Genomic DNA, 27,471 nt, shown 5'->3' with positions numbered 1-27,471 from the left:
AGTGATTATCTCATCTTCCCCTACTTAAAGAGTACCTACAGAACTAAACCCCAATTTAAGGTTCTTGCTTTGGTAACATTAGGCATCTCAAAATGTTTTCATCTTCCCTATGATTTCACAATTCTTCAAGGCACCTCCTTATGCTTTTAGGCTGTAACACTTTCTCCTCCCTCCCTTTCCCACCTAAATTTATTTCTAAGTGTCCCCCTTTGCGGTCTCAACTCTAGAGACTCAGTGTGAGAACACAAGTCACAGAAGGCTCCTGTCCCTACAGACTCCCTTATGTATTACACCAGATAAAGCATTCCTGTTGCCATCAATAGTCACCAGTGAGTCCTCTCCTTCCTATCCCAGCACAGGAGTTCTGGGAACATCCCAGCCAGAGGCATCTGCAGCACAGAGCAGAGACAGACAACTCTGTACTCTGCACCTGAGACAGGAACTGAGCTCCAGGCTCCCAGCAACACACGGACAAGTTTTGCACCTCGCCTCTCTGCATCCATAACACACACGTCCCAGGTGTGTCAGCAGCTCCCTTTCTGTATTCTAACCTGATGAAGTTGAAGGTCACATTCCAACACACAAATGAAACTCATTCTGTGAGAAGGAAAACTGTTAGAAAATTCTCAGGGGTTGAACACCCTCTTTACAGAGCTATGCAAGAACAACTTTCATGCCATAACCTGAAGCTTCATTAAATTCAATCCACATGTAGACATCTGTACTAAAAAAACAGAAGAGACAAAACACCAGATAAAAAAGGCTTAAAATCCACTTTAATAATGCATTCCTGTAACATTCCTCAGACAAACTCAAACTTTTTAGTGGGACAATTACAGTTTGTGTTCAAACAGTTTACACTAAATGAAAAATCTTGTAGTACTTCTACACAAAAGACAGGCAAGGTTAGGATTATACAAACATTTGTTTCAGTTAAATCTTCAGCATGAGATACAGTATCTTTATCCAATAGATTGTACTTTACTACCAGTAAAAATAAAAGAGATACAACACGTTATCAAAAAAATCCATCCGAACAAGAACCTCCCAGCCATACAGGCTGCACGACTGTCAACTACTTCAAAGAAACAAATGGTCCAGGTAAAAAGAGTAGCTAACAAGTTAGGAGGAAAAAATTAAAAAAAAAAAAAAAAGAATAAGAAACAAACAGAATCTCCCCCAATTCACTACATGACGGATCATTTGGAGCTATATAAATTTACAAAATCATGGGAGCTGCAAAGTACCCAAACGCTGCCCTAGCTCTCCAGAGACTTCCCTATGCTCTTAAGCAAGGTACACTACACTAAAAAAATGCCAAGACATACTGAAACTTTATCTAATTTAGTCTCATGATTTCAGCTACAAATAGGAAACCTGGAATAGTCAAGGCATTAGGGTCCTTGCAAGATTTTACCGTTACTGAACCACGGCAGCCTCCCAGAATCCATTTTTCACTTTGAAATTAGGAATGCACCACATGTAATTTTCTAAAACCTTTACCAGTCAGACTGCACTCCCCTTGTCGTAGAGTGGCTTTACCAAAACAGGCCCTAATTAACTATCTTTAAAATGTCCCCCCTCCCCCCCAAGTTGAACCCTGTGTGGCCTGCCAAAATTTCTTTCTTTGGGGCGTACAGGGGATAGCTTAATCCTGTTAGTATCTGCGACGCTTGTTAGGGCCAAAATCCCCCCCTGGATTTCCTCTGTTGAAGGCAGGCGGGTTCCCTCCCATCGCTCCAAGGCCTTCCATGGCTCCACCCTGGCCGAAGCGGTCTGGAGGTGGTGGTGGAGTCTGGGAATGAGGACAAATGCAGAAGGCACAGGGAGAAAAACAAGGAAGAACAAAGGGCAGTTAAAAGCCATTTGAGTTGATTCAAATTCTACCAGGATTCCACAATTCCAGCTGACCTCACTGCAAGCCTTCACCCCACCAAAAACATCCCCACAGTCCCAAACCTGGACTGACAGGACCATTGCAAACAAAGTCCCTTTCCCCACACAACCTGCAGTCAGACATACTGGGACAGTGTGCACCACCTCACAGACTAGGGCCCTGCTGAGCAGCAGGTGAGCCATCTGAACTCCCCTTTCCGCTCCTGGCTTCATCTTCCCCCTTAATTTCTATGTGTAGTGCACATTCCCTTAACATCAGCTGCTTTGCATCCCTACCACTTAGGTACAGAAGCTTTTAGATAAATAAAACTGTTCTTTATGACAAAAAAAAAATCTGCATCATAGCAGTCATGAGACAGAGCAAGAAGTCTGAGTAGGAAGGTTTGCAGGAAAACTGTTTATTAGACCAGATCATAAAAAACACTGAAGGAAGATGAACTTTAAGGACAAAATTTACTATGACTGCTGCTGTTTGCTGCTGACTACAAGTGCTGACACTGTGGGAGGACCAATCCTCCGTATGACAGAGAGGAATGACAGATGCCACAAAAGCCACAGTCTATTGCAAAGCCCTGCAGTAAAGTTCAAAACTAAATCAAATAGAAAAATTTTAAAAAGTTAAATAAATAAGCATAACCTCCGTTTATTCTTTGTCTTGACCTCCTAAGCAAATTAGCTGAACTCATTCTAGCCTATGAGCACAGGAGAGAACTGTTTTCAGAACTGGTGATGAACAGAACACTCCTGAAAGCTTGGCTTTATGCCTGCAAAAATCTACTCACAAAAACCTCAATTTAACAAAGTGCTTCCCATTAGGTCATTTGAAAATAACCATATATTATTGCTAAGATCTTTCTAACAAGCATTTTAGCACTAGCTGTCTTGGAAGTAAATTAAGCAGTTATTAGACTTGGCTCAATCTCCTGAAAATTATCAGCTAGTAATAAGGCAAGATTAACCACTAAAGATTTCAGCAGGAGTGAAGCAACAGGTTTGGGTAGATAAAAAAGCTTCAACTTCACCAGCTAGTGCTTAATACTGGAAACAACATAATCTGCATTTGAAAGGTGTGCACAAAAAGCAGATGGAGATACATTACCATTCCCATGGCTCCATCAGGGATCATAGCTCCAGGACCAGCAGCAGGAGGTGCAGGAGCTGGGACATTGGTACCACCCATAGCTCCTCTATTGTTCATGCCAATGGTACCTGGAAAAGAAAACTGAGGAATAGTCCTGGCACACACACACAATGACTGGGGTCTGCCCCATGCAGGGACAGAGTCCCAGTCTTTATTAACCAGCTTTGCACTATGAGGTCAAGACAAACTGATCCTGCTTTACAGCATGTTATGTTTCCTGTCACATGAATACTTCCTCTTACTAGCCTGGGAGATTAGTTTGACTGAGTTTCTAAATAAGAAGCCAATAAAATGAGATCACTGAAAAAAAAAAGTGCAGATTTTGTAAGAGAGGAAATGAACATGCACAGGAACAAAGAATACTCTTACCTCCCATACCCATCTGTCCCATTCGCATGTCTGGTGGCTCCCTCTGGAAAGACAGACACTCATTTCAACTGATAATCAGGCTTTAAAAAAAGGCAATTATACAAATTCAATGAGTTCTGAGGATTTACTACTGAACAATGTGTAGAAAGTAATTCCCAGGATAAATCTCAAAGACAGGAGCAACCTTCACATGATAGCTGCTGAATGAACAGGTCTTATGTAAAATACCTCATTCTAAAAGATTGTTTTTCAGAACTGTAATAAAACATCCAGCAGCAAAGCTGCACATGCAGACTTTACCAAAGATATCTTTATGGAAAGAAGTGCTGAGCAGTAGTGACACATTAGATAGAATTAGTTTTGCTACTCCCTCAGCATAGCTAAGAAGCTTTTCCTGTTGAAAGAAATGCAAGCTTACGTAAAGACATGGTACTGGGTCACTTGCATTAAAATACCATTTAGTGAGTTCAATTTCTCTTTTATTAACCAAGCATCAGGAACACCTATCACAGATCTCTCTCACTGCAAAACCAGGAGCACCTCCTCAGCTCACTGAGGGCACTACTTTTTTCACAGTGGTAACTGAAGACAGATTTCACTTCATCTGTAGTCTCAGTGCCATTATTTATCATACAAAGGCAGTATTATTTAGAGGAATCAGGATTTCTGCTGCACAAGGAGAATATTCCCACACTTGGCTCAGCCACGCTTTTGGCCCTTTTGGTTTGACATATATTTAGCTATTTTGCCTAGGGGCCAGGTTTTCACTAGTAAGCACTAAACACTTACCCCCCTCAACTGCATCAATGCCATTACACCACCTGAACAGCCCTACAGCTGCCTCCACAATAGAAGGTGGCTGGGGCTGGAAACAGATTGCAAGGCATTTCTCTATAGAACCAGAGATATTGTTATTAAAAGGCAGGTTACCACACAGGTTACACTACAAAAAAAATACTTGACCAACTGACTTCTAATACAAGCATACACCATGCCTGCAGCAATGCCTCAAGTTGGGATAATTTTATCATGACTAAGACAGACTGCAGGCTAGGGATATAGCCAGTCATATAATCACAACAGGGTTCTGCTGCAGTGCTTCAGGACAGTGTGTGTTGCTGTTAGAATAAAACTAGTCAGCATACATTTTCCTGTACAGCAAGAAAGCTACAGAGAGTCCTACCTGAAGAGCAGTGGAACAGAACCCGGGGATTTATAGTTTCCAGGCTAAACTGTATTAAGATTGGAGGGAGTCAATAATTTAGGGTAGAATGCACTACTCATGTACAGTCCTCCAACCAAGTTAAAAATCCACAGACAGCTGTGCTGTGGAAGGGAAAAATCTACTGTGAGTGTACAGATGTAATGGAAATGTAGAAGCACTCGTACCGCATCAGCAAAATTCCCTTTAAAGCCTTCCTGCTGGCGTCTCATCATCTCTTCTTGCTGCCTTCTCATTTCCTCTTCACGGCGCCTGCGTTCCTCCTCTTGCCTGTAAAAAAAGGTCCAAGGATAATCAGCACAACATACACCAACCACCTGCAACACTGTGTTGCAGTGCTGCCTCATGGATCTTGATTGGAAACTACACTTCAAACTTTCAGTTTTGAGGAGCTCATTGTAAAAAAAAAAAAAAAAAACAAAAAAAAAAACCACGAGATACTTGTGTGCATGTGTCTCATGAGGAGCAACTGAGGGAGCTGGAGGGGCTCATCCTGGAGAAAAGGAGGCTCTAGAGGGACCTTATCACTCTCTACAACGCCTGAAAGGAGGGTGGAGCCAGGTGGGAATCAGTCTCTTCTCCCAGGTAACAAGTGACAGGATAAGAGGAAATGGCCTCAAGTTGCACCAGGCAAAGTTTAGATTTGGTATCAGGGAAAATTTCTTCACCAAAAGGGTTACAAAGCATTGGCACAGGCTGCCCAGAAAGTGGTGGAGTCACTATCCCTGGAAGGATTTAAAGGATGTGTAGATGTGGTGCTTAGGGACATGGTGGGCTTGGCAGTGCTAGATCTACAGCTGGACTCACTGATCTTAGAAGTATTTTCCAACCTAAATGATTCTATGTACACAGCAGCTCCCAAATGCATGCTGACTACATGCAATATCAAGCTTCAAGCCGGACAGCTCTCAAGCCCCTTCTATTACACAAATAGTCTGGTAATCCTCCTGGAGCTTCTCAAAATGACCCCAAGACCAGGAACTGCTACAATGGAGAGAAAAATCTCTGAGACTAAGTTACCCTTCAAATGAAAATAGAGATGATGGAATGGGATTTCCCAATCTGCAGCGCTGAAGCCACTAACTCACAGCAGAGATTTTGGTTTTTCTATCTGCCTCATTAAAGGAGCTTAAATGAGAGACAAAACTGTGAAGAAGCAAATACTAATCAATTGGAAGAAACTCCTAACTCTTCCATCTTAAACCAGCTGTGCCCTATGAACAAAAAGGCCCAAAGTAACAGCCACACTTTAGGTAATAATTAAATTGTCACAATGAACAATTAGGTGCAGTCAAGAGGTGTTTTATTCCACTATGGATTCACAGCATTTCACAACCTGCCCCCTTACCTGAGTTCTAACTGTTTACGTTTTTGTACTTCTTGGTTATGCAATTCCTCCATTCTCCTCAGCTCCTCCTGGCGTCTCATTAAATCTGTGTAAGACAACAGCAAAAAACACAATCAAACTCGTCTCCCATGCCACTGCCTATGAATTCCTGAATGAGAACCTTAACACACAAGAGAAGAAGGCTGGAACAGTGAAAATAGTGGGGGGAAAAAAAAACAACCCAAAACTCAAAAAAAACCCCTTCACCAATACAGTAACATCTCTCCATGTTAGGTCCAACAGGATTCAGTGCCAGGTCCTGCTCCTGGGTCACAACAACCCCCTGCAGCTCCAGCCTGGGGCAGAGGGGCTGGAAAGTGTCCAGTGGGAAAGGCCCTGGGGGTGCTGGTCAACAGCAGCTGAACATGAGCCAGGTGTGCCTAGGTGGGCAAGAGGCCAGTGGCACCTGGCCTGTCCCAGCCATGGTGTGACCAGCAGCACCAGGACAGTGACCGTCCCCCTGACTGGGTACTGGTGAGGCCACTCCTCAAATCCTGTCCAGCTCTGGGCCACTCGCGACAAGAAAGACATTGAGGGGCTGGAGCATGTCCAGAGAAGGGAATGGAGCTGGGGAAGAGTCTGGAGCATGTCTGATGGGGAGCAGCTGAGGAGCTGGGGGGGCTCAGCCTGGAGAAAAGGAGGCTCAAGGAGACTTTATTGCTCTATAAGTACCTTAAAGGAGGTTAATGGTTGGACTTACTGATCTTTTCCACCTAAATGATTCTATGATTCCATTCATTTGCTACTACCATGCTTGATTACAAGACAAGCAGCCATGATGGCTCACCTTCAGTGGTCTCTAGCCAGTCTACTGAGCCACCCACTCCTGGATGGTGCAGGGCCCTGTTCCCATTCGGTATTTATCTCTGACCGGTACCTTGCCGCATGAGCATCACTTGGTGCTCATGGCGAGCTGCTTCCATTTCCATTTCCAGCTTCTCTCGAGCTTCCTTGATGTTGCGATCTACTTGTTCCTGCTGCTGCTTCTCCATCTCTATCAAAGCCTTCCAACGCATGGCATATTCATATTCAAAGCTGCCAGGCTGTGCAAACCGAGGAGGCTGCTCACGCTCCCTGTCAAACAATGAAGAGCTAGTGAATGCTTCAGGAGAGCAAGGAGGAACCAAGAAAATTCCATTTGTGTGTCAAATGCAATAGGAGGCCCTTTTAACAGTTAGCTGTGCCTGAGACATCAGTTTGTCTGCTCCTCAGGAATCATCTCATTCCTGCATGGAAGCTGTCCTCCTCCATAACAGGCAATGACACTGCTTTCATAAGACACCAAGAGATTCTGGGTAAGGAGATTCAGAAATACCCTTGAAAGCAACAGCCTTTGCTCCTGCTGCACATCTTATGGACAGATGCACTCCAGAAACAAACAATGCCCAAATGTGCATGTTATTTTCACGCTGCACCTGTAGCACAGGACTATTCTTAATTCAGTCACCCACATCCTGAAGCTCTCACCTTCCTTACTCGAAAAATTCATGAGCTCACATGGTTTGCTAATGCCAACTGCTCAGATCACAGGATTCCTACTTACACTGGGAAGCCTTCTAAAACTCTGGTCTTATATCTGGATAGCTCTACAATCTCCTAATGCTAGTCACATAATTCCTTAAGTTTCTATTGTGGGTTCAAGTGTTTCCTACATAGACTTTCTGTAATACTTCCCAGGGAATCTCATATCATCTGTGTTATCTCAAATTGACTTTATTTTTTATTCCAAGAACTGAAATGGACTTATACAAAATATGAGAAGGCTACCAGTCTTATCCAGGAGTGTGGATTCAAAATGACTGTTTTCTTTCAGCCAATCATGGCAAGAGAACAGTGAATGGAATTCTCCTTCCAAAGTCAGGCCACATTTACTGAGAAAAGGATGACCTGATGAGCCACCCTTCTAAGACTGAGGCACTAGCCCACAGGCACTCTCATCTCCTGTTGCATGCCAGGCACATACTTGTGATATTGCTGGTTTTTGATGACTAGCTTCTCTGGTAGACCCTCCTCATCATCATACTGATCCATGGGCTCCACAGTGACAGGCCGAGGGAATCTGTAAAGAAAAGGTGAGGTGCTCTCAAGAAAATTCAAGAACAAGCTTGCAGTTGTGGAAAGCATGTGTACTAAGTCTGAACTTACACTGCTTTTAGCACTGCTCAAAGGAACTCAGAGCAGCTGCGGATCTCAACCAACGTGAAACCAGAAATCACTTTGAACACTCTTTTTTTCCTTTTTTCTAGAATAGGAGTGGAACTGTTGATCAAAATCTCCGTTTAATCCAAACCAAAATTGTACTGAATTGTAGCTACTGGTTCAAATTAACAGCTTAACTGGAATCTGACATGCTCCAGTAGGATCTACCCAGCATGAAGTCTTGTCTCTAGAGTGGCACAAGTCCATCTGTGCCTTTTTATGGCCATCTAAAGCAGAGTCACTACACCACTCCTCACTGGAGGCTGCAGGCTGTACCATCCAGTCATACTCTCCTGGTGAGGCCACCATGTGCTACTGTTGCTTGGCAACTGTGCTCTAGGAAGGTCCACTGGGCCCTTGTCTGAATTTCCACCCCCCAGGGAATCCACTGGTGCAGTTCACAACAGACACTGCAGATGTGTGCTTCTGTCTTCCTGGCTTCTGCTTGCAGAAGAAAGTATTGACCTGGTCTCTCAATCAGCTCTCCACCACAGCACTGACACTGCTCATCCCCAGCACAAAGCAGCACCCCAGCTTCCCGTGAGCTCCTCAGTCCCATGTGCCAGGACTGGGGAAATGAAGAGATGATCCTGTTGTGCCACGTGGCAATGGGTACCCAGGCTCCAGCAGCAAGGCAGGATATGGAAAGCTAAAATCCTTTTCTCAGCTGAAGATCCATAATACAACTTTTTGCTTTGATGTGACATATTCCATTATTAATAATCTTATTTTCTAACATGAACCAATTCAAACAGTTTATCTAACTTTCCTGTCTTGAACTAGGACAAACCAGAACAAGTTCAATCAAAACCAAACCATAACTAGAAAGGAACAACAGACTTGTTTGTGGTCCTAGGTACCAGAACCTAATGTACTGATAGCTATAAAGAGATTGAATGTTAACCTAAGTTATACATTGCTAGTGATTAGTTTTGCATGATCACTTCTAAAAATCTGTTTTCATGGTTCTTTCAGGTACAGACTTCTGAATCAGCAAAAGCTCTCTAGCAGTAATCCTCCTGTAGAGCACTACCCACTATGCTGGTATCCTCAAGGAGTCACAGGGAGAAAAACAGGTGTTAAAAAAGAAATAAGCAAAACCTGCTTTTTGAAACTGAATGTGCTTGTGTACAGCTGTGCCATTACATATCCACAGGAGGTGTGAAGCACAAAACTTTAAAAATTACTTTAAAAATGAGCAATATAGCCCCATTTCAGGAAGTGTTCTAGTCACAAATTCTAGAAGCATAATACAAAATATACAGTAATTTTTTTTCCAAGAGATCAGAAATGGCTCCCTCTTAACAGAGCAACAAACTGCTCCGTGGAATGCAACTGGAATTGGTTATTTGCTTGAGCAAGTTCACATAATTATGAAAGAACATGCTTTTCTGCCTTATTACATTGAAGCACAGGGGAAACAGTTTATAATGGTGAAAACTCTAAACAATCCAATCTATCTGAGCAGCCTCTCCAACAGATCCCATGCCCACAGTGGCATTCCACCCCAGCAATGCATGCTGCCAAGCAGAATCCCATCCCAAGACTCTCCCCTTTAGTGACCCACAGTGTACAATTAAAACACTTGAGCTTCATTTCCAAACAAGTTATACGGATGGCCTCTGAAACAGGTCCTGTTCTTAAAGGCTGCTTTAATTGCCCTAAAGTTGTTTTATGGAGAAAGAGTTTATTTGGAAGTTTTATGCACTTATCCCACTAGCAGCTTCCCAGAAGAAAGTTTTCAGACCTGAGCTTCAGCACAGACTGTCTCTTGTTGGAACAAAGCTAAATAAAGTTCTCCCCAGGCCAATCCCCTACCACCTCATGCCCCATCTGTCCCACTGTGGTGTTAAGAACCAGCCACCCAACCTGCACATGCCAGCAGAGCACCTCTCCCCATCTGCACTTACGTAGTTAGCAGGAAAGACCCATCACTACATCTATCCAGCGCTTTCCTAGCAGCAGGCTTCCCTGAGAACTCCACAATGCCTTTCCCAGAGGATCGTCCTCTGTCATCCACAATAACCACAGCCCTTTCCACCTGGCCAAACACTGAGAAGGCTTCCTCCAGGAGCTCATTGGACACAAACTGAGGCAGGTTCCTGACTGTCAGCGAGGCGCTGTGGCAGGCAAAGCGCACTCGGAGCTGCTTCCCACGGAGAGGCATGTTGTCCAGTTCCACCTTGGCAATCTCTGCCAGAGTGCGAGTTTCCTGCAGATAAAAACAACCACCATTAAAACTCCCAGTGAGGCATGGAATTAAACACAAGCTTATTTCTCCATAACATGTACTTCTGAGAGAAATAAATGATTCTCCCACAGCTTGGTAAGAAGTGTGCCAAAAAATCACAGCTATTCCTTATCATCAGTGACTGAACAGGCAGAGCTTGGGGGCGGGGAGGGTGAGAAATATGTAACAAATGCGTAAGTTTAGTCCAACAGCCAGTATGAACAAGGCAAACAATGAAATTATCATTATCACACAATTATATTAAGGCTACAAAGCACGTTTTTTTAAAAAATAAATACATTTTAAAAAATAATCAAGGTTCAATGATTAACCAAGTCTGATAAGGAAATGCTGATGGTATGACAACCTATGAAAGACCTTCTATGCCATTTTCACACCTTTCCACTCATTTAAGTCACTACCAAACAGTTGCACTACATGAAAACAGCCCAGACATGGGTGTGGGAACCTCATCCGCTCACTTTGAGGCTCTCAGAAAGGTGGTGCATGACCCATAGAAATCTAAGAACCACTCTATGGTGGTAGCTACCTCCCTTCCAGACACACTTCAACGTGACCATCTAAAGATCCCCTACCTCAAGAGCATTAATCACTCCAGGAATACTGCATGACAAACTACGCCCATAGGAATTCCGTACTCCAGAAATGGAGAAGTTCACTTTGTCTATAATAGCATTATATTCCTGTGGGGCTTTTTATCAGCTTTCTACCAGCTGATTTCAGAATAAATTCATCAGATCTCTCATAACTCCTGCCACAAGCTGCCTAAATTCACATTTCTTTTCATAACAAGCTCTAGACAAACCATTTGGAAGCTAATCCCATATTCCAGTTACTAAGATTATCAGCAGGTTTAATCAGCAAGACATCTGAACACCTACTACTTTCAATTAGCAGTACTGCCCCAGTGTGAGCCATCACCACAAAAACTCCCCAAAGGTGCCAAGTCACTCACCAGCCTGATAAAACCAAAGCCTTTGTCCTTGTGTATGAAGACTTCCCCTGCCTTGCCATACTTCTCAAACAACTTTCTCATCTCTTCCTCTGTAATATCTGGGGGCAGATTCCCCACAAAGAGGCGGCTTCTTTGGGTGAAGGTCTTTTCACCGGGTTTCCGGAAATTCTTCAGGTCAATAGTCAGGCCTTCATCTGAGGGGAATAAGGTACACAGCTGCTCTACAGTTGGGGGGATAAATTTTATTAGGTTTCATCACAGTGACCACAGAGACACAGGATAATACAGGTAACACCACCCGTTCACCTTGGTCTTAAACCTCTCCAGCCATCTCTCCAGCCACAAGGGGGATTTATTTCAGAATGGCCCCACAGTTTTTTTTTTTTAAAGAAAACTGAACCTCATTGCTCATTAATACCAGCAAATGACAGTCTAGAACGGGAGAAAACAACACACTGCAGCTTGAAATAACATGAGATATTTCACTCAAACTTTTTGAGAACTGGTCAGGATAACCGGCCCAGAAAAAAAAATCAACTGTAGTAACAATACCGGATGTTGCTATTACAACACAAAGAATTACAGAAAAGCCATAGTTTAGCCAGAAAACAGATTTTTGCTCAAAAATACTCCAAAACAACTCCAGGTATCTAGAAAAATATGAAAATAAGAGCAAGTTTTGTTCAGACAGATAACATTTCAGATAGCTGTCATTCTATGAGATGGGTTTCAGGGTATGGAGTTCTAAGCTGAAGAGAAGGCTGGAATAGTGAAAATAGTGGGGGAAAAAACCAACCCAAAACTCAAAAAAAAACCCCTACCCCAAAAACCAGCCATATAGGTGAGACCTCGTAAAAATTACAAGATCAATTACAAAAAAAAAAAAATCTCTATTCAGTAAATTATCCTAGAAGAGATTTATGAAGTTGGAAAAGACCTCGAAGATCAAGCCCAAGGTTAAAATGTTTTCTGAGATATCCAACAGAAATAAACACAAACAGTAACATTCTCAAATCCCCACATGCATATACAATCTTTAACCCTTAATTCAACAAGAGTCCAGCATGATCCTGAAAGCTCTGTTATGTGCCAGACACAGGGGTGGATTTAGCATCACTTTATCTTCCTGTGCCCCATTTTTCTTAAACACACATGGAACTTCACCACACAGGACTATAGGGCACAGAAAGCAACTCCTTTGCTTTGCAGAGGACACAAGTCATGGTCACACATATGAAATAAACTGTGAACATAAATGGCTTGATTCCAGCTACAAAGCAGGGCACTGAATGAGAAAGACTGTCTACGCAAAGACAATGCATGCAAGACTCTGCAAGGACAACCCCTTCATAAGAGTAAGCACAGCTCCATAGCTAACACTAAATAACCAGACTCAGAGAAGAGAAGAGTACCTAGAGAAGAGTAGTGAGAGTAAGTTATCTACTTCACACAGCAAAAGGAGCAGGAGTGAAATGTTTTGCCTTGTTCACAGCATTACCGTATTTGGGGATCAATTGCAAGGCCTGTGGATACAACAGGAGGTACTTGAATAGAGTTACACTCAGTGGTACGCAGAGTACCACTGTTCTGCCTCAGGAGATCCATGCAAAGGAGTGAGACACAGTCACTCACGACAAGCTGATCCCTGTGGGAATTCCCCAGTACAGCTGTACTGTTATTGTTTTCAACCTGACTGGAAACGACTGCTCTGCCAGCCTTGTCTGTTGTTGTCTGGGAACTGATAAAGAGCCTGTTCAACTCGACCCCCTAATAAAAACATCCAGGACATTTACCAGCCCAGTATCTTTGACACAAAAAAAACCCCACTCGGAGGAATCACACAAAGTGCATAGGTGACTTCCATACGTTTTTGTTCTGAACGGCCAAAGTATCCAAACTTAAAAAAAGAATCCACATCTAATAAAACTAAAGCACTTTTTCCCTCCCAAAAATGCTAACGGCGGTGAGACATCGCCGTACTTCTAAACTATCAGGTTAGATCAGTTCGGGCCCCTGAAGCTATTAACGTGTCCCGTCCCAGCTCACAAGCACCCGCTTTGGAGCGCCAGTCCACACAGACCAGGAAAACCCGGAAACCCGCTGAGGCAGAACGGCTTTAATCAATGTCAACTGGCGCTTGAATAGTAAGTAAAGCCGGGTTTCTCCTGGTTCCGCATTAATAAAAAATTGAGTCTTAAGGGGTGCCTGCACATCGCTGTAATAACGTTCTCACTACAACCATCTTTACCGAGAGCAAACTTACTTCTCTAGTAATCTAGTAACTGCTCTTAAGCTTAAGTTTCCAGTTTCCTAAGGAAACCTGCATTGAGAAGCCATCTGTTATGCCCGAAGAAAAAACAGGAACCCGACAATGAAAGACAGACCTTGTTATATTCGCAGCGCTTACAGACACACTGTCAAAAACGCAATGACTTCCAAACTGTAAGTAGTCTTTTCCTAAGATTTTGAGACAAAGAAGGAACCTCTATATCACTGCCCAGGTTTTGGAAACTCAAGAAACTTATGAACGCAAGAAACGTAACGAACAAACGCCACGGGAGCCGCGTGTACCTTCGAGCGGACTGAGCAAAACCAAAAGAAAACCCTCAAGTACAACCCAGGCGCAATTAAAACCGTGGTTTCCAACAGGGGGAAGAAATTGATATAGCAGGAGATGCTGCAGCCTGCTTGAGGACCTAAGGATTTATTGTTTAAACTCGGAAAACCGGGTTCCTTTTGTTCCTGCTGAGACCTGTTGCACCCCGAGGGCCGCAGCTACCCCGAGGTTTCCCGCTGCACCGAAGCGGTCGCTCAGCGCCTACCCAGAGCGGGGCCGGGCGGGCCCCCACGACGGGCCCGGGACTCACTCTGGCTGTTGGCCTGCTGCCCGTTCGCGGGGATGGACGGCGGCGGGTGCTGCTGGTGCTGCTTGCGCGGAGCGTGGTTCTGCTTCTCCATGTTGAACCCCTTGTTGCCCTGCATCTTCCCCACCTAAAAGCAACACGCGCACGGTCGGGAAGCGGCCCGGAGCTCGGTCCCGGGTAGGTCCCGGGTAGGTCCCGCCGGCCCCGCGTGCAGGGGCGGGGCGGGCCGCGCAGGCCGCGCCGGGCCCCAGCACGGCCCCAGCAGCGACGGAGCGGAGCGGGGCCGAGCCACGACCCTGCCGCCCCCACGGCCTCACCTGGCGGCAACACCGGACCGGGACACGGACACCGGGACAGGCACCGGCCCCGGACACAGACACCGGGACGGAGACGGGCACCGGGACCGCGGCGGCCCTGAGAGGAGAGCGCGCGGCCGGAACTCGCGCACCCTAACACGGCGCCCCTCTCCCTGAGCTCCTATTGGCCGCTCGGCGCCCGCCGCCGCGCCGCTAACTGGGCAAGCCCGCCGTCACTCACAGGGGCCGCCGTGGCGGGGCGGGACTAGCCGGCCGCGCACAGATCCGACTGGCCAACAGAGGGGCTGCGCGCGCTGCCAATCACGGCGGCGGGCACCAAGCTTGGGTGAGAGGCGAGTGGGGGACAAAGGGAGAGCCGCGAGCCGCCCCGCGCGCGCCGCGCAGGCGTGCTGCGGGCACGCGGGGGCCGCGCGCTTTTAAAGGGCCAGCGGCGGCGCCGAGCGCGTGCCGCCCCGCCGCGCCCCGCGACGTGCGCCCGGGATGGCACCGGGGCAGTCCCGGCGGTGGGTTCTCCACCCCGGCCAGTGAGCACCGCGGCCTGGGCAGCGCTGGGGGCGCCGGTGTGTGCCGCTTTGGTCTCCTCCAGGTGTCCTCCAGCCCTGTGCCCGCTCCTTGCCCCGTCCAGCCGCGGGCTCCCCCTCGTCCTCTGGACCCCGCTGCGGACGGGAAGGCGGCTCGGCAGAAAGGTCCCGCCCTGCCCCTGGGAACACACCGGGCGCTCTGGGAGCGCGGCCGTATCCTGCCTCGGGCAGGTTTCGCTTCATCGATTTGCAATAAACCCTCCCGCTTCCCGCCGCCTCACCGGTGCAGGTGCCGCGGCCCCGCGGCCAGCGCGCTCCCCGGGTGCGGGACCCCCGGGAGGCTCACAGCCCGCGCGGAGCGCCCGCTTTCCCGCAGCTCCGCCGCCCGCTCCCGGCTGTGCCCCCGGGTTCCAGCCCACGCTCAGCCCCGGCAGCCCTGTGTGCCCGCAGGCTCGGAAACCGCCGGTTCCCGGGGGCGGGAGCGATGGAAGAGCCCCCCAGTGGAGCGGGGCGGCCAAGAGCTGGGTGCTGCCCCGCTGAGATGGAGGGGGCCCGGGTCCTGCCGGCCCGGGAGCCGCCGGGGATGGGGGTCCAAGCCTGGCGGGGCGGAGCAGCGCCGGGGGCACGGATGGAGGCGGGAAGGGGTAGGGGTGCCGCGGGCGGCAAGGCCGGGTGGGCGCTGTCGTGGCTGGCGAAGGGCACCCCGGGCTATGTGCAGCGCTGCGGGAGCGCAGCCCGGGGCACCGGACGGGGATCCCGGGTGAAAGCGGCGCCGGGAGTGGGGGCCGCCGGCCCAGGCGGTCCCTCCCGGGGGCGGTGCCGCGTCCCGGGCCCCCGCGGAAGCCCCGCCCGGCCGCGCTGTCACTCACCGCCCCGGGGAGACGCTCCAGCTTCGGGGAGGCGGTGGCGGCGCCCGGGCTCGTCCGGGTGGGTCCCCCCGCGTGCAGGTAGAGGCCGTGGCGGCGCGGCCGGGCCGGGCCCCCCAGGACGGCAGCGAGGCCGGGGCCGGGAGAGGCGGCAGCGAGAGGGTTAAAGGGGGGGCGGGGAGCGGGGTGGCGAGCCCATTCCGTGCGATCCGCTCCGTGCTTTGCGGGTGGCCGCGCGGGCACCGGCGGGAACCGGGGCGCCCCGTTCCGGCCCCCGCCCCCCGCCGTGCTCCCCCCCCGCACCTCGCCGTGCCCCGCCAGACCGCGGCCGCCGCCCGCCCCCGGCTCCGTGCTGCCCGCCCGCCTGGACCCGCTCCGCCAAGCGGATCCGCCCCAGGTTTTCCAGCCGCCCGACGCGGTCCGGGCTGTCGCGCCGATCCCGCGCTCGAGGCTCCGCTCCGCGTTTCCGCGGCAGCCGCCCGTGAGCGAGTCTCGCGAGCCCAGGCCCCACTGCGGCCAATGGAAGCGCGTCCCTCGCTCCGCGCAGCCAATAAGGAGCCGCCGCCGCCCCCCCCGTCGGGTTGCAGCGCGGTGAGGGCTCCGAGCGGCGCCTCCATTTAAAGGGGCCGCGACCCGAATCCGGGTTCTGGGTAGAGCGGGCGGCGCAGCACCGGGAGAGCCAGGTACAAGCGGCGGCGGCCGCGGGCGCGCCCCGGCGGCGTCCCGGGAAGCGCGGATGAGGCCGCGGGGCGGTCGCGGGGCCCCGCGAGGAGGGGGCGGGGCGGGCGCGTGCGGCGCGGGTACCGGGGGTGGGGGGAGGGTGAGCCCCCCGGGGAGTGGGGTGGGGGGCTGCGCGCGCCTTGCTGGAGGGGGCGTGGCCGGCGCCCCACGAGGGGGCGTGGCCGGTGCCGCTCGCCCCCTCCCCGTGGCGGCCGCTTGGGGGCGCCCTGCGGCGGGTCCCGGCGGGGCGGGGGTGGGGGGGAGCCCTGTGCGACCCTCGCCTCTTGGGAGCGCGGTGTGGGCTGCGGGTCTCCCCGGGATGGATGGGGAGTCCCAGCCTGACCCCCTACCCCGGTGCAGCTCCAGTCCAGTGGAGACTCCAATGCGACCTTCGCTCCGGTGCGGGGGAGGCGGTGGTCTCTGGACTCGTCCAGGTATGGCTGGGGATCGCACTTGCCTGGTCCCCATCCCCGCCTCGGTCCCATGGAGACCCCCATGCGGCCCTCGCTCTGGAGGGGGGTGATCTCTGGAGTCATCCGGGATGGATGGGGAGCCCCCATCTGACCCCCATCCCCGACCCGGTACAGAGTGCACCCCGTGCCCCTTGCAGTGGGGGGGATGGCCCGTGCGACCCTCGCCCCTTTTGGGGAGCGGTCTGGGCTCTGGGTCCCCCCACTGTGGCTGGGGAGCCCACCAGCCTGACCCCCATTCCCACCCCGCTTCCATAGAGACCCCAGTGAGACCCTTGTCCCCGTTGCGGGAGGTGGTCTCTGGGTTCCCCTGCGATGGATGGGGAGCCCCAGCCTGGCCCCCCTCCCGGGCGTGGGTTGGCATAGGAAGGCACCGTGGGCAGCCCTTGTGGGGGGCGGTGGCTGGATGTGCCTCCCAGCCACATCAGTGCCTGGGCACAGGCTGGGCCCAGGGTTCGTGGCTCCTGGGAGCCCCTGGAGCGCCCAGCCCAGCGGGGCCTGTCCTTGCTGCGGGGCCGTGCTGAGCAGTGGCAGCAAACAGCCCTGGCACCCTCTGCCCCAAAGCTCTGCCCTGGCACCTGCCCAGGCTTGGCTCTCCCTGTGTCCCCAGGGGCTCGGCCTTTATGGTGTTGTCACCACGTGCAGGGGCAAAGTCTGTGGGGCTCAGCAGCTCTTGCTCTGTGATCTGGCCAGTCCTTCTGACAGCCTTCCCCCTGTGTGTGGGGGGGTCTGGAGCCTCCTCAGGGCCTGGTGGATGTATGTATCCCTGGACACCATGTGCTGCTCTTGAGGATCTGGCCCCATGAGAGAAAGGTGCAGCCCCATGGGGCTGAAGCTGCCTTGGGCTGCTGCGGGAGGCCCCACTCTGTGGAAGCCTCCCCATGTGGGCAGTGTAGCTGTGGCCAACAAGGTGTCCTGGGGAGCATCAAGTACCTCCTGTGTGGTTTGTAGAGGTAGAAGGAGGCCTGGCGAGGCAGGGAGCTGGCTGTGGTGTGTGCCTGGCATGGCAAAAGGCCCTGGCAGTCAGATATGCTTGTGTGGGCAGAGGCAGCACTGGACGTGGTCTGTGTCAGGTGATGGTGGAGGATAGGATTTTTGACTGAGTGCTGAGGGATGGTTCCTGGAGTCTCTTTTGATGAGGATGAGAGCTGCTTCATTTGTGCTCTCCTCTTCTCCTGCTGTGCTTCCAGCTATGGCTTTTGTTCTAGGCTATAACTTCTTTCCCTTTCATTGCAGCTGCAATCCCCAAGAAAACTTTTAATCTGCATTTTCTTACCTAACCCTGCCTATCCTGGGATCAAAGCTGGTGATAAGAGCATAGCCCTGTTGTTATTGTGAGCTCAGCCTTATTAAAGTAATATCCACAGTGTACAGAGCTGTAACCACTAACCTGAACCTCACAGCTCTGTGGTGCATATTTGCACAACCTCTTTTCTCTCTGCACCTGCTCACATCCCTCTCTCTGTGAGTGCCTTTTCTTTGGAGGATGACAGTAGCAACAGATTCTTCCACATCTCTGGCAGCCAGAGCAAGGGCCCAGGCCGAGCCCATGGCCTCACTTTGGGAGCAAAGCCCCTTGTGTGATATCTTTATGGATGTCTTGTGGTCAGTGATGCTGGGATGTACAACTCTGATGGACACAGACGGAAGCCTTGGTGCAGAAGGGTTATGGTGAAAGCAATCCAGTGGAAGTATGGAATAGGCTGCAGCTGTGACAATGCATTTGTTAGCTTAGCAAAGGCAGCACCAGCAGGGTTTCATTGGATTTGTGTTTTAGTCTCAGTATCGTGTTTTGTTAACTTCTTCCTCTGCTGATGGTACACGTCAGGAAATAGCAGTGTTTGAAACCATCCTCACCAGTCCTGCTGGTCATGGGCTCTGGTGGTGTCTCCTGGCCACTTGCTTTGAGCGTGCTCTGCTGGCCCAGCCCTGGGCAGCCCAAAGGGAAAGGAGTTGGTCTCTAGACGGGGTGAGATACTGCTCTGTTCAACACAGCATTACCCAGGGCCAGTTTGAACAGCTGCACGTGAGGTGAGGCCTCCCAGCGCTGAGATCCCTCCCCAGCACTTTGGTGGCAGGCACCTTGCAGAGGGATCTGGGACTGTCAGTGAGGCAGAGGAGACAACTCACATTGTGTTTCCAGTATTTTGGCTCTGCAAGGCCTCTTAAGGAAAATGAGATGTTTTGCCCTCAAAGATACATCCTCTCAGAGACTCTGCCCTTTTGTCTTCTCTCTCTTCGCTGTGCAGTAGGGTTTATTCACAGAACCACAGACAGATTTGGGTTGTACGGGACCTCTAGAAGTTTCTGGTCCAACTGACCTCCTGCTTGCAGCAGAGCTGACTTGAGGCCTTGTTCAGGGCTTTGTCCAGTTGGGTTTTGAGGACCTCCAGGGAGTCCGTGGCCTGTTCCCAGACTGCAGCACTCCTCTGGAGAGTCACCTGCTGTCCTCTCCATTTGTCTGTAGCTGCTTGTGGGACGTGCCAGAACTTTGTCAGGTGTTCTGATGCCTTCCTGCAGTATTTGGGCAACAGGTAGAGAGACGTGATGACCATCTGTTTTTTACCACTTCCAGGTCTTTTACTTTTTTTAATCATTGTCTTAATATCATTAAGGCACTTTGGATACACACTGCTCAAGCATGCTGTACCTCCGAGTACTTTTTGTTGTGCTTCTGATAGTACTTCCAAAGCTTTTTTACCCACTCACCCCCTTCCCATGTGTTTAACGCTATTTTGGCTGTACAAACACCAGGAGAATTTTCTCTTGGACTTGAGTGGAGTTGGTTCTTGAAGCTGAATTGCTCTCCAGATAGCATTGCTGCTAAGGGTGAACTTAGACTTGTTACTCCTTTCTGTGTTGCAAAGCCTTGGTACTTAGTGCTTGGGGAGGATCCTGGTCTTACAAGATGTGGGGGGATCCAAGCCATTTCAAAGTGCTGCCAGGATGGCATTCTGGATGGATGAGGATGCTCCTGTTGGCTGTCGTAGCATTTACTGCTCTGGTTAGCAGCAGATGATGCCGAGATTGAGGAATGTTGTCAGTTATATTTGAAGTGTTGCAGGGAGTCTCCTGGTAAACCTAATTCCAGGCAGTTCTGTGAGATTTCTGAAAATTGTCCTTCTTGCACTTTCTTGAAACTGAGGTGAAGTTTCTGGAATGCAAGCTCAAAATCCAGTTTGGTCATTCCTGCCTTTGAGGAATTTACAGGAGACTCGTGGTTGTGTTTTGCAGCACCAGCTGCTCAGTGCTGAAGGATTTAGGCTTTCTGGGTTCAGGATGACTGTGATACTACATTTGAGGCCTGCAGCCCTGAGCTTGGGCTCTCGCTGTAGAAAAATCTAGTGGTGATCTCTCCTGGCTTTGGGACTATCAAGAAACAATTGCTGGAGTCTTGATGCTGCTGGTGATGTTCTGGAAAGGCCCTTTTTTGCCCTGTGTACCAGTTCCTGTTTTGTAGACAGTCCCAGTCACACGTGAAGACTGGCCTGAAGGGGATGTGGTGAAAGATGCTGCAGTTTGCACTGATTGAGAACCAATAATACATTTGGAGGTGAGACAACGTTCACCAAACCCTCCCTGCAAAGCACAAGCTGAAGGACTTGACCAGTGGCATCTGCAGGAGCTGTAGCTGACTTGGAGTGAGTCACTGCATGTAAAACCTCAGAATCACAGAGGGCTTACAGATCCCATGGTCAGTTGTATAATCATGTGTTTATGAGCTTGTCTGACTTTGATTTCCAGCTTTTTGCGTCCTTGTGTGCATTTGTCTGTATCTCCAAGGAGTTGTCTGCTGTAGATCTTCTTACCTTGTGTTTTTTTTTGAGATGGGTCATGTCTCCCCATTTCTTTTCAGTGAACAAAGTAAGTTTAGCACTGGAGGGTGTTTTCTAAACCATGGCTGATTCATAAAGCAGTGGGATTCTTGTGTCACTCTGTCAGATTTTTTTAATTTGAAACATCTCAACTCTTCCAATAACTGTTATCAAGTGTAGCCAAGAATGAGACAGTAATGGTCTAACATGGTCCTGTGTGCAAGTAGCTCTGTACTGCATGTCACCAAGTGGGCTTTGTGCTCTTTGGAGACTGAGTTTGCAGCTCAGAGAGCTGCCTCTCCAAAAACACTAGTAAGTAACAAAATCCTTTCTGCTCCTTTCTGGAGAATTTTGGCTGGACTGAAACCTGGTCCGTGGTAGTGTGCTTAGTTTACTGGTGATTCTTTGTAAATTCATTTGAGTTGAAATGAGTTAATCAGTATGTAATAAAGGTTTGCAGTGTTTGAATTTAGAAAGCTATCAGCTGTCCAGATAAACTGAGATAAGTCACAGCAGAGAAGTTGGCTTTTGCTGTACTCACCACTCAAAGAATAGTATTGTTAATGAGGATACTGAGGAGGCTGGTAAGACATGATATTACTTCCTTAATGTTTTATTGATTGGACACTGTTGTTTTTGTTGAGAAATTCTAGGTTGGGTGTTACTGTTTATTCAAAAATTTGGCACAAAACACTAGAAGCTTTGTTCCAGAACTCTGCTCAGGTCTTACAGGCCTCGTAGATGGGAAGTGGCTAAAATGTTGATTTAAGTGTCTTTTGTAGTTACTAGTTAATTATTTTCGTATTTCAGATGATCTCAAATAGTGAAGAAGATAATTCTTCAGCCTTCAAAAGTATTAAAAATCTGAATCCACGTCCATGAACAAAAGTCCAGGACAGATACCCAAGCAGTTGGTGTTCCTTTGCTAGAGGAAAGCAGTAACTGCATGGCTGTGGGATTTTTTGTGGGCTGTAAAGACTTCTGAGATGTTCATTTCATTGGGAGAGAGTAACAGCAGCATTTTTTCTTGCTGTCTGTTTTTAATTAAATGTTTGATGGTACATCCTCATTTCTGTAGGTGGGCCACATATTCCCCTCCTAATGGTTACCTGAGTTACAGCACCACTGATGTCTTTAATAAGCTGGATAAAGTCCCAGGTAGTCAACTTGGATGTGCTGACGTGTCCTGGCAGAGATGTTGCACTTTGAACTTCCAGATCTGAGAGAAGATCCCACGTTCCCCCTCTTTGGCAGAAAGGGCTGGGCAGGTCTGGTAGCCACAGGCACTGAGTTTGGCAGCCAGTGTCGTGTTCTGTGCCAGTCCAGCACACCTGGGGAGGACCTTCAGCTGTCCCATCACTCCTCTGGAAACGCTTGCATGCTACCTGGGAAGCATTCTGCTGCAGGCTGTTGTGGAAGAGACTTTGCTCCTTCAATTTGTTCTTTCCAAGAATATATCTGTTACTGAATACTCCAGGGAGTACTTACTCCTAAGTAAGGAGTTTCCAAATGGAGCAGTCGTGTCTTCTGTGAAGTGCGGGATTTCAGCACACCGCCTCCTCTTGCTTTGGCCAAGTCATGTTGCAGTGTACTCTTCTTGCTGTCAGTTATGTGGCTGGAAAAGAGGAAGATTTTGAGCAGACCAGTGACCAAACCCTAGTGACTGAGCTGTGCATTTGCTGGTCCTGGAATAAGAGAGGCCATGACTTGTGGTGGATCATTTCAGCATCTGCCAGAAACAATAAGCTATTCTGCTTCTGCTGTAGAAAGTGAGAAAAGACTTTACCAGAGATAAAGTGCACGCTCTGTTTGCAGCTTAACTCACTGTGAAGCTTAGCAGAAGGCCCAGACAAATCTGACTGCCTGGGGCAGACAGAAGTAGAGCTTCTTACCTTGCTGCAGCTGAGCAGCTCTAATTTCTTTAGGTTGAGTTTGATTTCAGAGCAACCCACAGAACTGGAAAATACCATTCTTTCCTGTTTTGAGAGCTGCCTTCCTCATCCTTATCAGCTGGTAGTTGAAAGCCACTATAAAGAATTCATTGTCAGGGACATTCCGTGCTTTCCCACTCAGACTGTTTGTCAGGATCACCTTGGGTCCAGCCTCAACTCTTAACTCCATCAGCTTTTCCGCATTCTTCTAAATACATCAAGAGTTGGCATTCATCTGCCCTGTATCACCTTGGAGCTCTGCTGCAGTGGTTGAAAATAAACAAAAGAAAAATACTTTTGAAAACTAAATGTTAAGCCACAGAACTTAAAACCACTGGAATTTTAGGAGGTCCAAAGTATAAACTGGTTCAAAGTGGGATTAGGCAGATTCACAGAGGATTTGCCCAGTACAGACTCTTAGCAGGGACATTGTCAGTGCAGCTCAAGCCAAGTGGTTCTTCAGCAGCTGAGTCCTTGATTGGAGGATGTGCTGAAGAGGAACATCCTGTTAGTTGTGTTTCTTACACTCTTTCACCAGGTATCCATTCTTGGTGTGAATAGGAACAGGATATTTGAGTACATGGTCCTTTTGCAGCAGTCCTTAGCTTTGCACATCCTAAGAAGAGGTTTTGGTTCCTTCAGCAGAACGTGTGAGCTTTTCTGCTGGGAGGATTCAGACAGAGCTGATGAGAGGGGACAGGACCCTCGAGCACAGGGGCTGAGCGCTGTGTTTCCAGTCAGAGCGTGCGAGCAAGTGCTCTTACTGCAGCCTTGCCTCTGCAGAAAGGCCTGTCCCAGCCACATCCCAGTAGTTTGGAGTTGCCTTAATCTGCAGAATACTTGTTCTCTCTAGGACTTTTCTGTTGGTCAAGGACGTTGCCATTAAGTCAGAGTTTTGTCTTGCATTATGATGCCCAAAGTTTGAAAGCAGTGTTAAGGTGTACACTGTTAAACCAGATGCCTTTGGTCCACTTGTAGAGCACATGAGTTGCACAACAAGTTCATAGATTGTTGCTTGCATTATCCTCTGAGAGGGAATGCCCAAATGGATTTCTTATGCTCCAATATTTCCAGGGTCTATTTCTACCAAGCAAAGACTAGGCCAGCTGAAAGTGGCAAATACTTTAGGAGTATCACCTTAGAGGTTCATGGCAGACGTGGTGCAAAGTGTCTGAGGTGATTCTGAGGGGCATGCTACCTCTGTTAAATAAACCTATAAATAAATTTCCTTCTTTATCTGGATGCCTTGAGGTTTTTTTGCTTATTATTGTAGGGTCTGCTGTCTGTCTGTGAATCTGGGTGGGGGATATCTTTGAGCAGGAGACATTGTTCATATTCTGAGCAGCAGGAAAAAAACCTGTGTTTATCATCTTGGGAGGGTTCTCATCTGCTTCAAATCCTTAGGACCTTTCTTTCAGATGTCTTTGTTTCTATTTCACTTTGTTCTTATTTCTGTCAGCCACACTAAAGCATGTATTAGATCCTGTATTGCTCTGGAATTGGCTTATTCTAAAGTTTTGTCTCATCTTGTAACTAAAGTGAACAGAAACACCAAAGTCCTGAGGGGTGGAGCTTGCTGAGCATTTCTAAAGATTACATTTGCTTCAGTTTCTGTTTGTGATTGTGGGAACAGTGCTTTATCTGCCACCAGGAAACAGAAAACATTACTGTGTATTTCGATAAAATAAGGAGGCAGTGGCTTTGAAATCCAGTTGTTGGGTATGATTTCCTTAAATTCCCGCTTGAATAAGTTTCAGAAGTTGGGTACATTCTCTGTCCAAGTATGTTCTGTTTACTTCTGAGCAAACCATTTGTGAGTGAGAACTTGGTTGTCCTTTCAGAGGGAAGGATATAAAAAAAGAATTAAACAGCCATCATCAGTGAAACTATTTCAGGCTTCCTCCTTCACTGATGTATATGAGTTATGCCCACTGTAAGCCCAAATAGACAAGAGTACTGAGTCTTCTCATTCAGAGATTAAAACAGTGCTAAATTTAGAATCTGAATTACTCTGATGGGGAGGGATAGGTTGTTGCCACACCATTTGATTCTAGTGCCTTTTTTGTAGTGTCTGCTTAGAGCCTGTTTGGGGACATGATGTTACTTCAAGTCTTACACTGCCTTACCACTTGCAGACTCCAGGTCCTGCTCCCTTTCCCTCTTTGGGTTTGTCAGCCATTATCTCCTTGTGCGGATTTAATTCAGTTTTAGACCATATTACTTGCCTCATCACAAAGTCTTGACCTTTCTGTCTTATGATAATGTCGACCATGAGGAGCTGGGCTGTAACTTTACCTCTGAGGTTGGCTGTCTGCATCACACCTTCCTATTCAAGTGTACTGTTTGTGCCCTGCAAAGTCACACTGGTCTTTTTTCCTGACTCTGCACTGCATGCTTGTGTCTACCTTGCTACTTGTTCTTCTTATGACTGCTTTTAACGTCAGAGCTTTACCACCTTTCTTCTTGCCACTCTCCAGAACTCCTCCTAGTTCTAACTTAAGCTTTTGTTTGTTCCATGTCTGAATATTAGCCCACGTAGTTATGGGGCTATGCAGTAGCTGTAGTTACACTACAACATTGTTTATATCTGTCTTCTTACAAGATTAATGCATCTTGTCATCCTGTGTCTTGTTAAGACTCAGACTTCGGGGCTTGAAAGGAGTTATTTCTACCTTTGTGTTCAAGAGAAAAAAGGTATTTTAAAAATTAAAGATGTGTTAGCTCCGTAAGAGCAGATCAGGAGAAAGGACAGACCAGATTATTTGGATAGGGAAGAAGGCAGGGGTGGGGGTATTACTGCAGAACATCAGTGAGGAGCCTCCTGAACTGGTGCTCAAGTCATTTCTCATACCCCACTGTGTTATTTAGCATAAGCCAGTCTCTTCGCTGTGCTGTGGTGAGGTGTGTGAGGGCTGTAGAGTTCCCAAAGGTCTGTTGTACCAAACTACTGTATACTGCTGCTGACTTTTGTACCCTCACAAGGAGAGGTCATTGACCTGCTGGTGTCTGGTATCCTGGTTATGGCCTGGCAGCATTCCTGGGCCTTGTTTTACTCCAGCAGTGCTCAGAAGAGTGGGCAGTTCATGTTCTGTGTTAGACTGCTTTTCATTAACTTGCAAGTCTCTCTCTCATTTCCAGTTCCCATCTTCTAAATGGATTCCAGCGAATTTTCAGGATCTTTGGACCCCCTGTCCTTGCCTGACAAACCACTCATTGGTGATCTCCCTGCTGACATGGAGTTTGGTGAAGATCTCCTGGGCTCCCAAACAGCTTCTACCCAGGAAGCTTCAGTTCTTCAGCCCCCTGGCTGGGATCAATCCAAGCAAATGACTACAGACGAGGACTTGGACCTTGTAATGAAAGCAGACAGCCTGTCTGATCTAAATAAATCAAATGACCATGTTCTAGATAAACCTGTTGTATTGGATATGCTGGAGAAACCTGATGTCTTAGATGACTTGGGTAAAACTTCTGACTTGGTGGAACTAGGTAAACCAGAGGCTCTGGATGGGCTGTGTAAGGCACAACCTTCCCAGGGCATGGAACGTGGACCGGCAGACTCCTCTGCCCTGTCTAGAGAAGCCCTTGGTCCAGAAACAGGGAAAGAAGGGGAGGATGCACCAAAAAATTGTTCTGGGGATGTAAAGGAAGATGGTGCTGCTGCTATTCCTGCACTGTCTGGTGACAATGCCCCTGAATCACCCCAACAACCCGTCTCTGACTCCGGGAACCTCAGCAGTGCCTCAGCCACAGAAGAAACCACAGCACAGTCCTCGAGTCCCACAATGCCCCCCCCACCCCAACTCAGTCTTAAACAAACAAAAAAGATGAAGTTGAAGGCACCAAGGAAAAGCTCACCTGTGCAGAGGGAAGGGCTGGCAGGGGATGCAGAGGTGGAACTGAGCCCAGACAACAGAACTGCAGCTTTGCCCCCTGAGCCTGTGGAGGAAAACCGGGCTGAGGAAGGGGATGCTAATGGGAAGGACTCACTTAAAGAAAACAGTGTACTCAAAGCACAGGAAGCCTTACCACCAACAGGTAAGTTGTTTGCTCAGCAGAACTTGGCTTCCTTTTGCTCAGGAGGTCATCCAGCTACACACTGTTGAAGCTGGAGTCTGCTTTACCCTCCAGCTCATCCTCTGCTGTGGAAATAGCCAGCTCTTCTGATGGTCTAGATTTGGGTAAAGCCTCTTGTGTAAAGGGGCTAATGTTCTGGTGTGCACAAGCTCCAGCTCTGGCTTTCATGGTTTTAACTGATTTTTGGTGCTTGTGGAAGCAAGGAGCTTCCCCAATAAAGCTGTGGCTGCACATCAGCTTAGCTCACACTCTTCATCTCTGGAGTCTTTGCTGGAACTGAAGGTCACCAGCAGGTGTTTCCAAGAGGTGAAGTGCCTCTGCCCAGACTGGCCATCCCCAGGGGGTGCTTAGTCTTGGTCAGAAGCAGTTGGAGGTAACTGCCCACCCAGCCTGCCTCCCCTATGCGGGGAGGTCTCCCCCTTACAGGCTCCTCCCAAGCCGCGTGTTTGGATCTGCAACTACAGGTGGTG

General features: G+C 48.7%; 2 protein-coding genes across 15 annotated transcripts in view; one reads left to right on the top strand and one right to left on the bottom strand.

Moving 5' to 3' along the window:
• Positions 1 to 756: 756 nt before the first annotated feature.
• NONO (non-POU domain containing octamer binding) lies at positions 757 to 16,072 on the bottom strand. Of its 6 annotated transcripts, none has more exons than XM_048318681.1 (11): positions 15,992 to 16,072; positions 14,243 to 14,411; positions 11,421 to 11,641; positions 10,125 to 10,426; positions 7,979 to 8,074; positions 6,893 to 7,089; positions 5,977 to 6,061; positions 4,796 to 4,898; positions 3,407 to 3,449; positions 2,996 to 3,105; positions 757 to 1,795 (listed from the first exon to the last, which is right to left on the bottom strand). In XM_048318681.1, the coding sequence occupies exons 2-11, from the start codon at positions 14,400 to 14,402 to the stop codon at positions 1,658 to 1,660; spliced, it is 1,455 nt and encodes a 484-aa protein (XP_048174638.1). In that variant the 5' UTR covers positions 14,403 to 14,411; positions 15,992 to 16,072; the 3' UTR covers positions 757 to 1,657. The 6 variants fall into 6 exon arrangements, with proteins under 6 accessions (XP_048174638.1, XP_048174639.1, XP_048174633.1 ...); XM_048318682.1 differs by having other exon boundaries at positions 14,288 to 14,411; positions 15,992 to 16,070; XM_048318676.1 differs by lacking the exon at positions 15,992 to 16,072 and adding an exon at positions 14,602 to 14,756.
• ZMYM3 (zinc finger MYM-type containing 3) overlaps positions 15,969 to 27,471 on the top strand; it is a 32,909-nt gene continuing 21,406 nt past the window's right edge. For 2 of the 9 annotated variants that reach the window (XM_048318672.1, XM_048318671.1), the window contains exons 1-2: positions 16,985 to 17,142; positions 26,063 to 26,962. In XM_048318672.1, coding sequence (XP_048174629.1) covers positions 26,077 to 26,962 — 886 coding nt within the window. In that variant the 5' untranslated portion in view covers positions 16,985 to 17,142; positions 26,063 to 26,076. Of the gene's footprint in view, positions 16,070 to 16,484; positions 16,672 to 16,983; positions 17,143 to 17,184; positions 20,820 to 26,062; positions 26,963 to 27,471 lie in introns of those variants that run through there. The other 7 variants (XM_048318664.1, XM_048318668.1, XM_048318667.1 and 4 more) reach the window with 7 other exon arrangements.

This window comes from Corvus hawaiiensis, chromosome 14 (genome assembly GCF_020740725.1).
Source record: "Corvus hawaiiensis isolate bCorHaw1 chromosome 14, bCorHaw1.pri.cur, whole genome shotgun sequence".
Lineage (NCBI taxonomy): Eukaryota > Metazoa > Chordata > Aves > Passeriformes > Corvidae > Corvus > Corvus hawaiiensis.
Note: the sequence above shows the minus strand (reverse complement) of the source record. Positions and strands in the feature narration are given on the sequence as shown.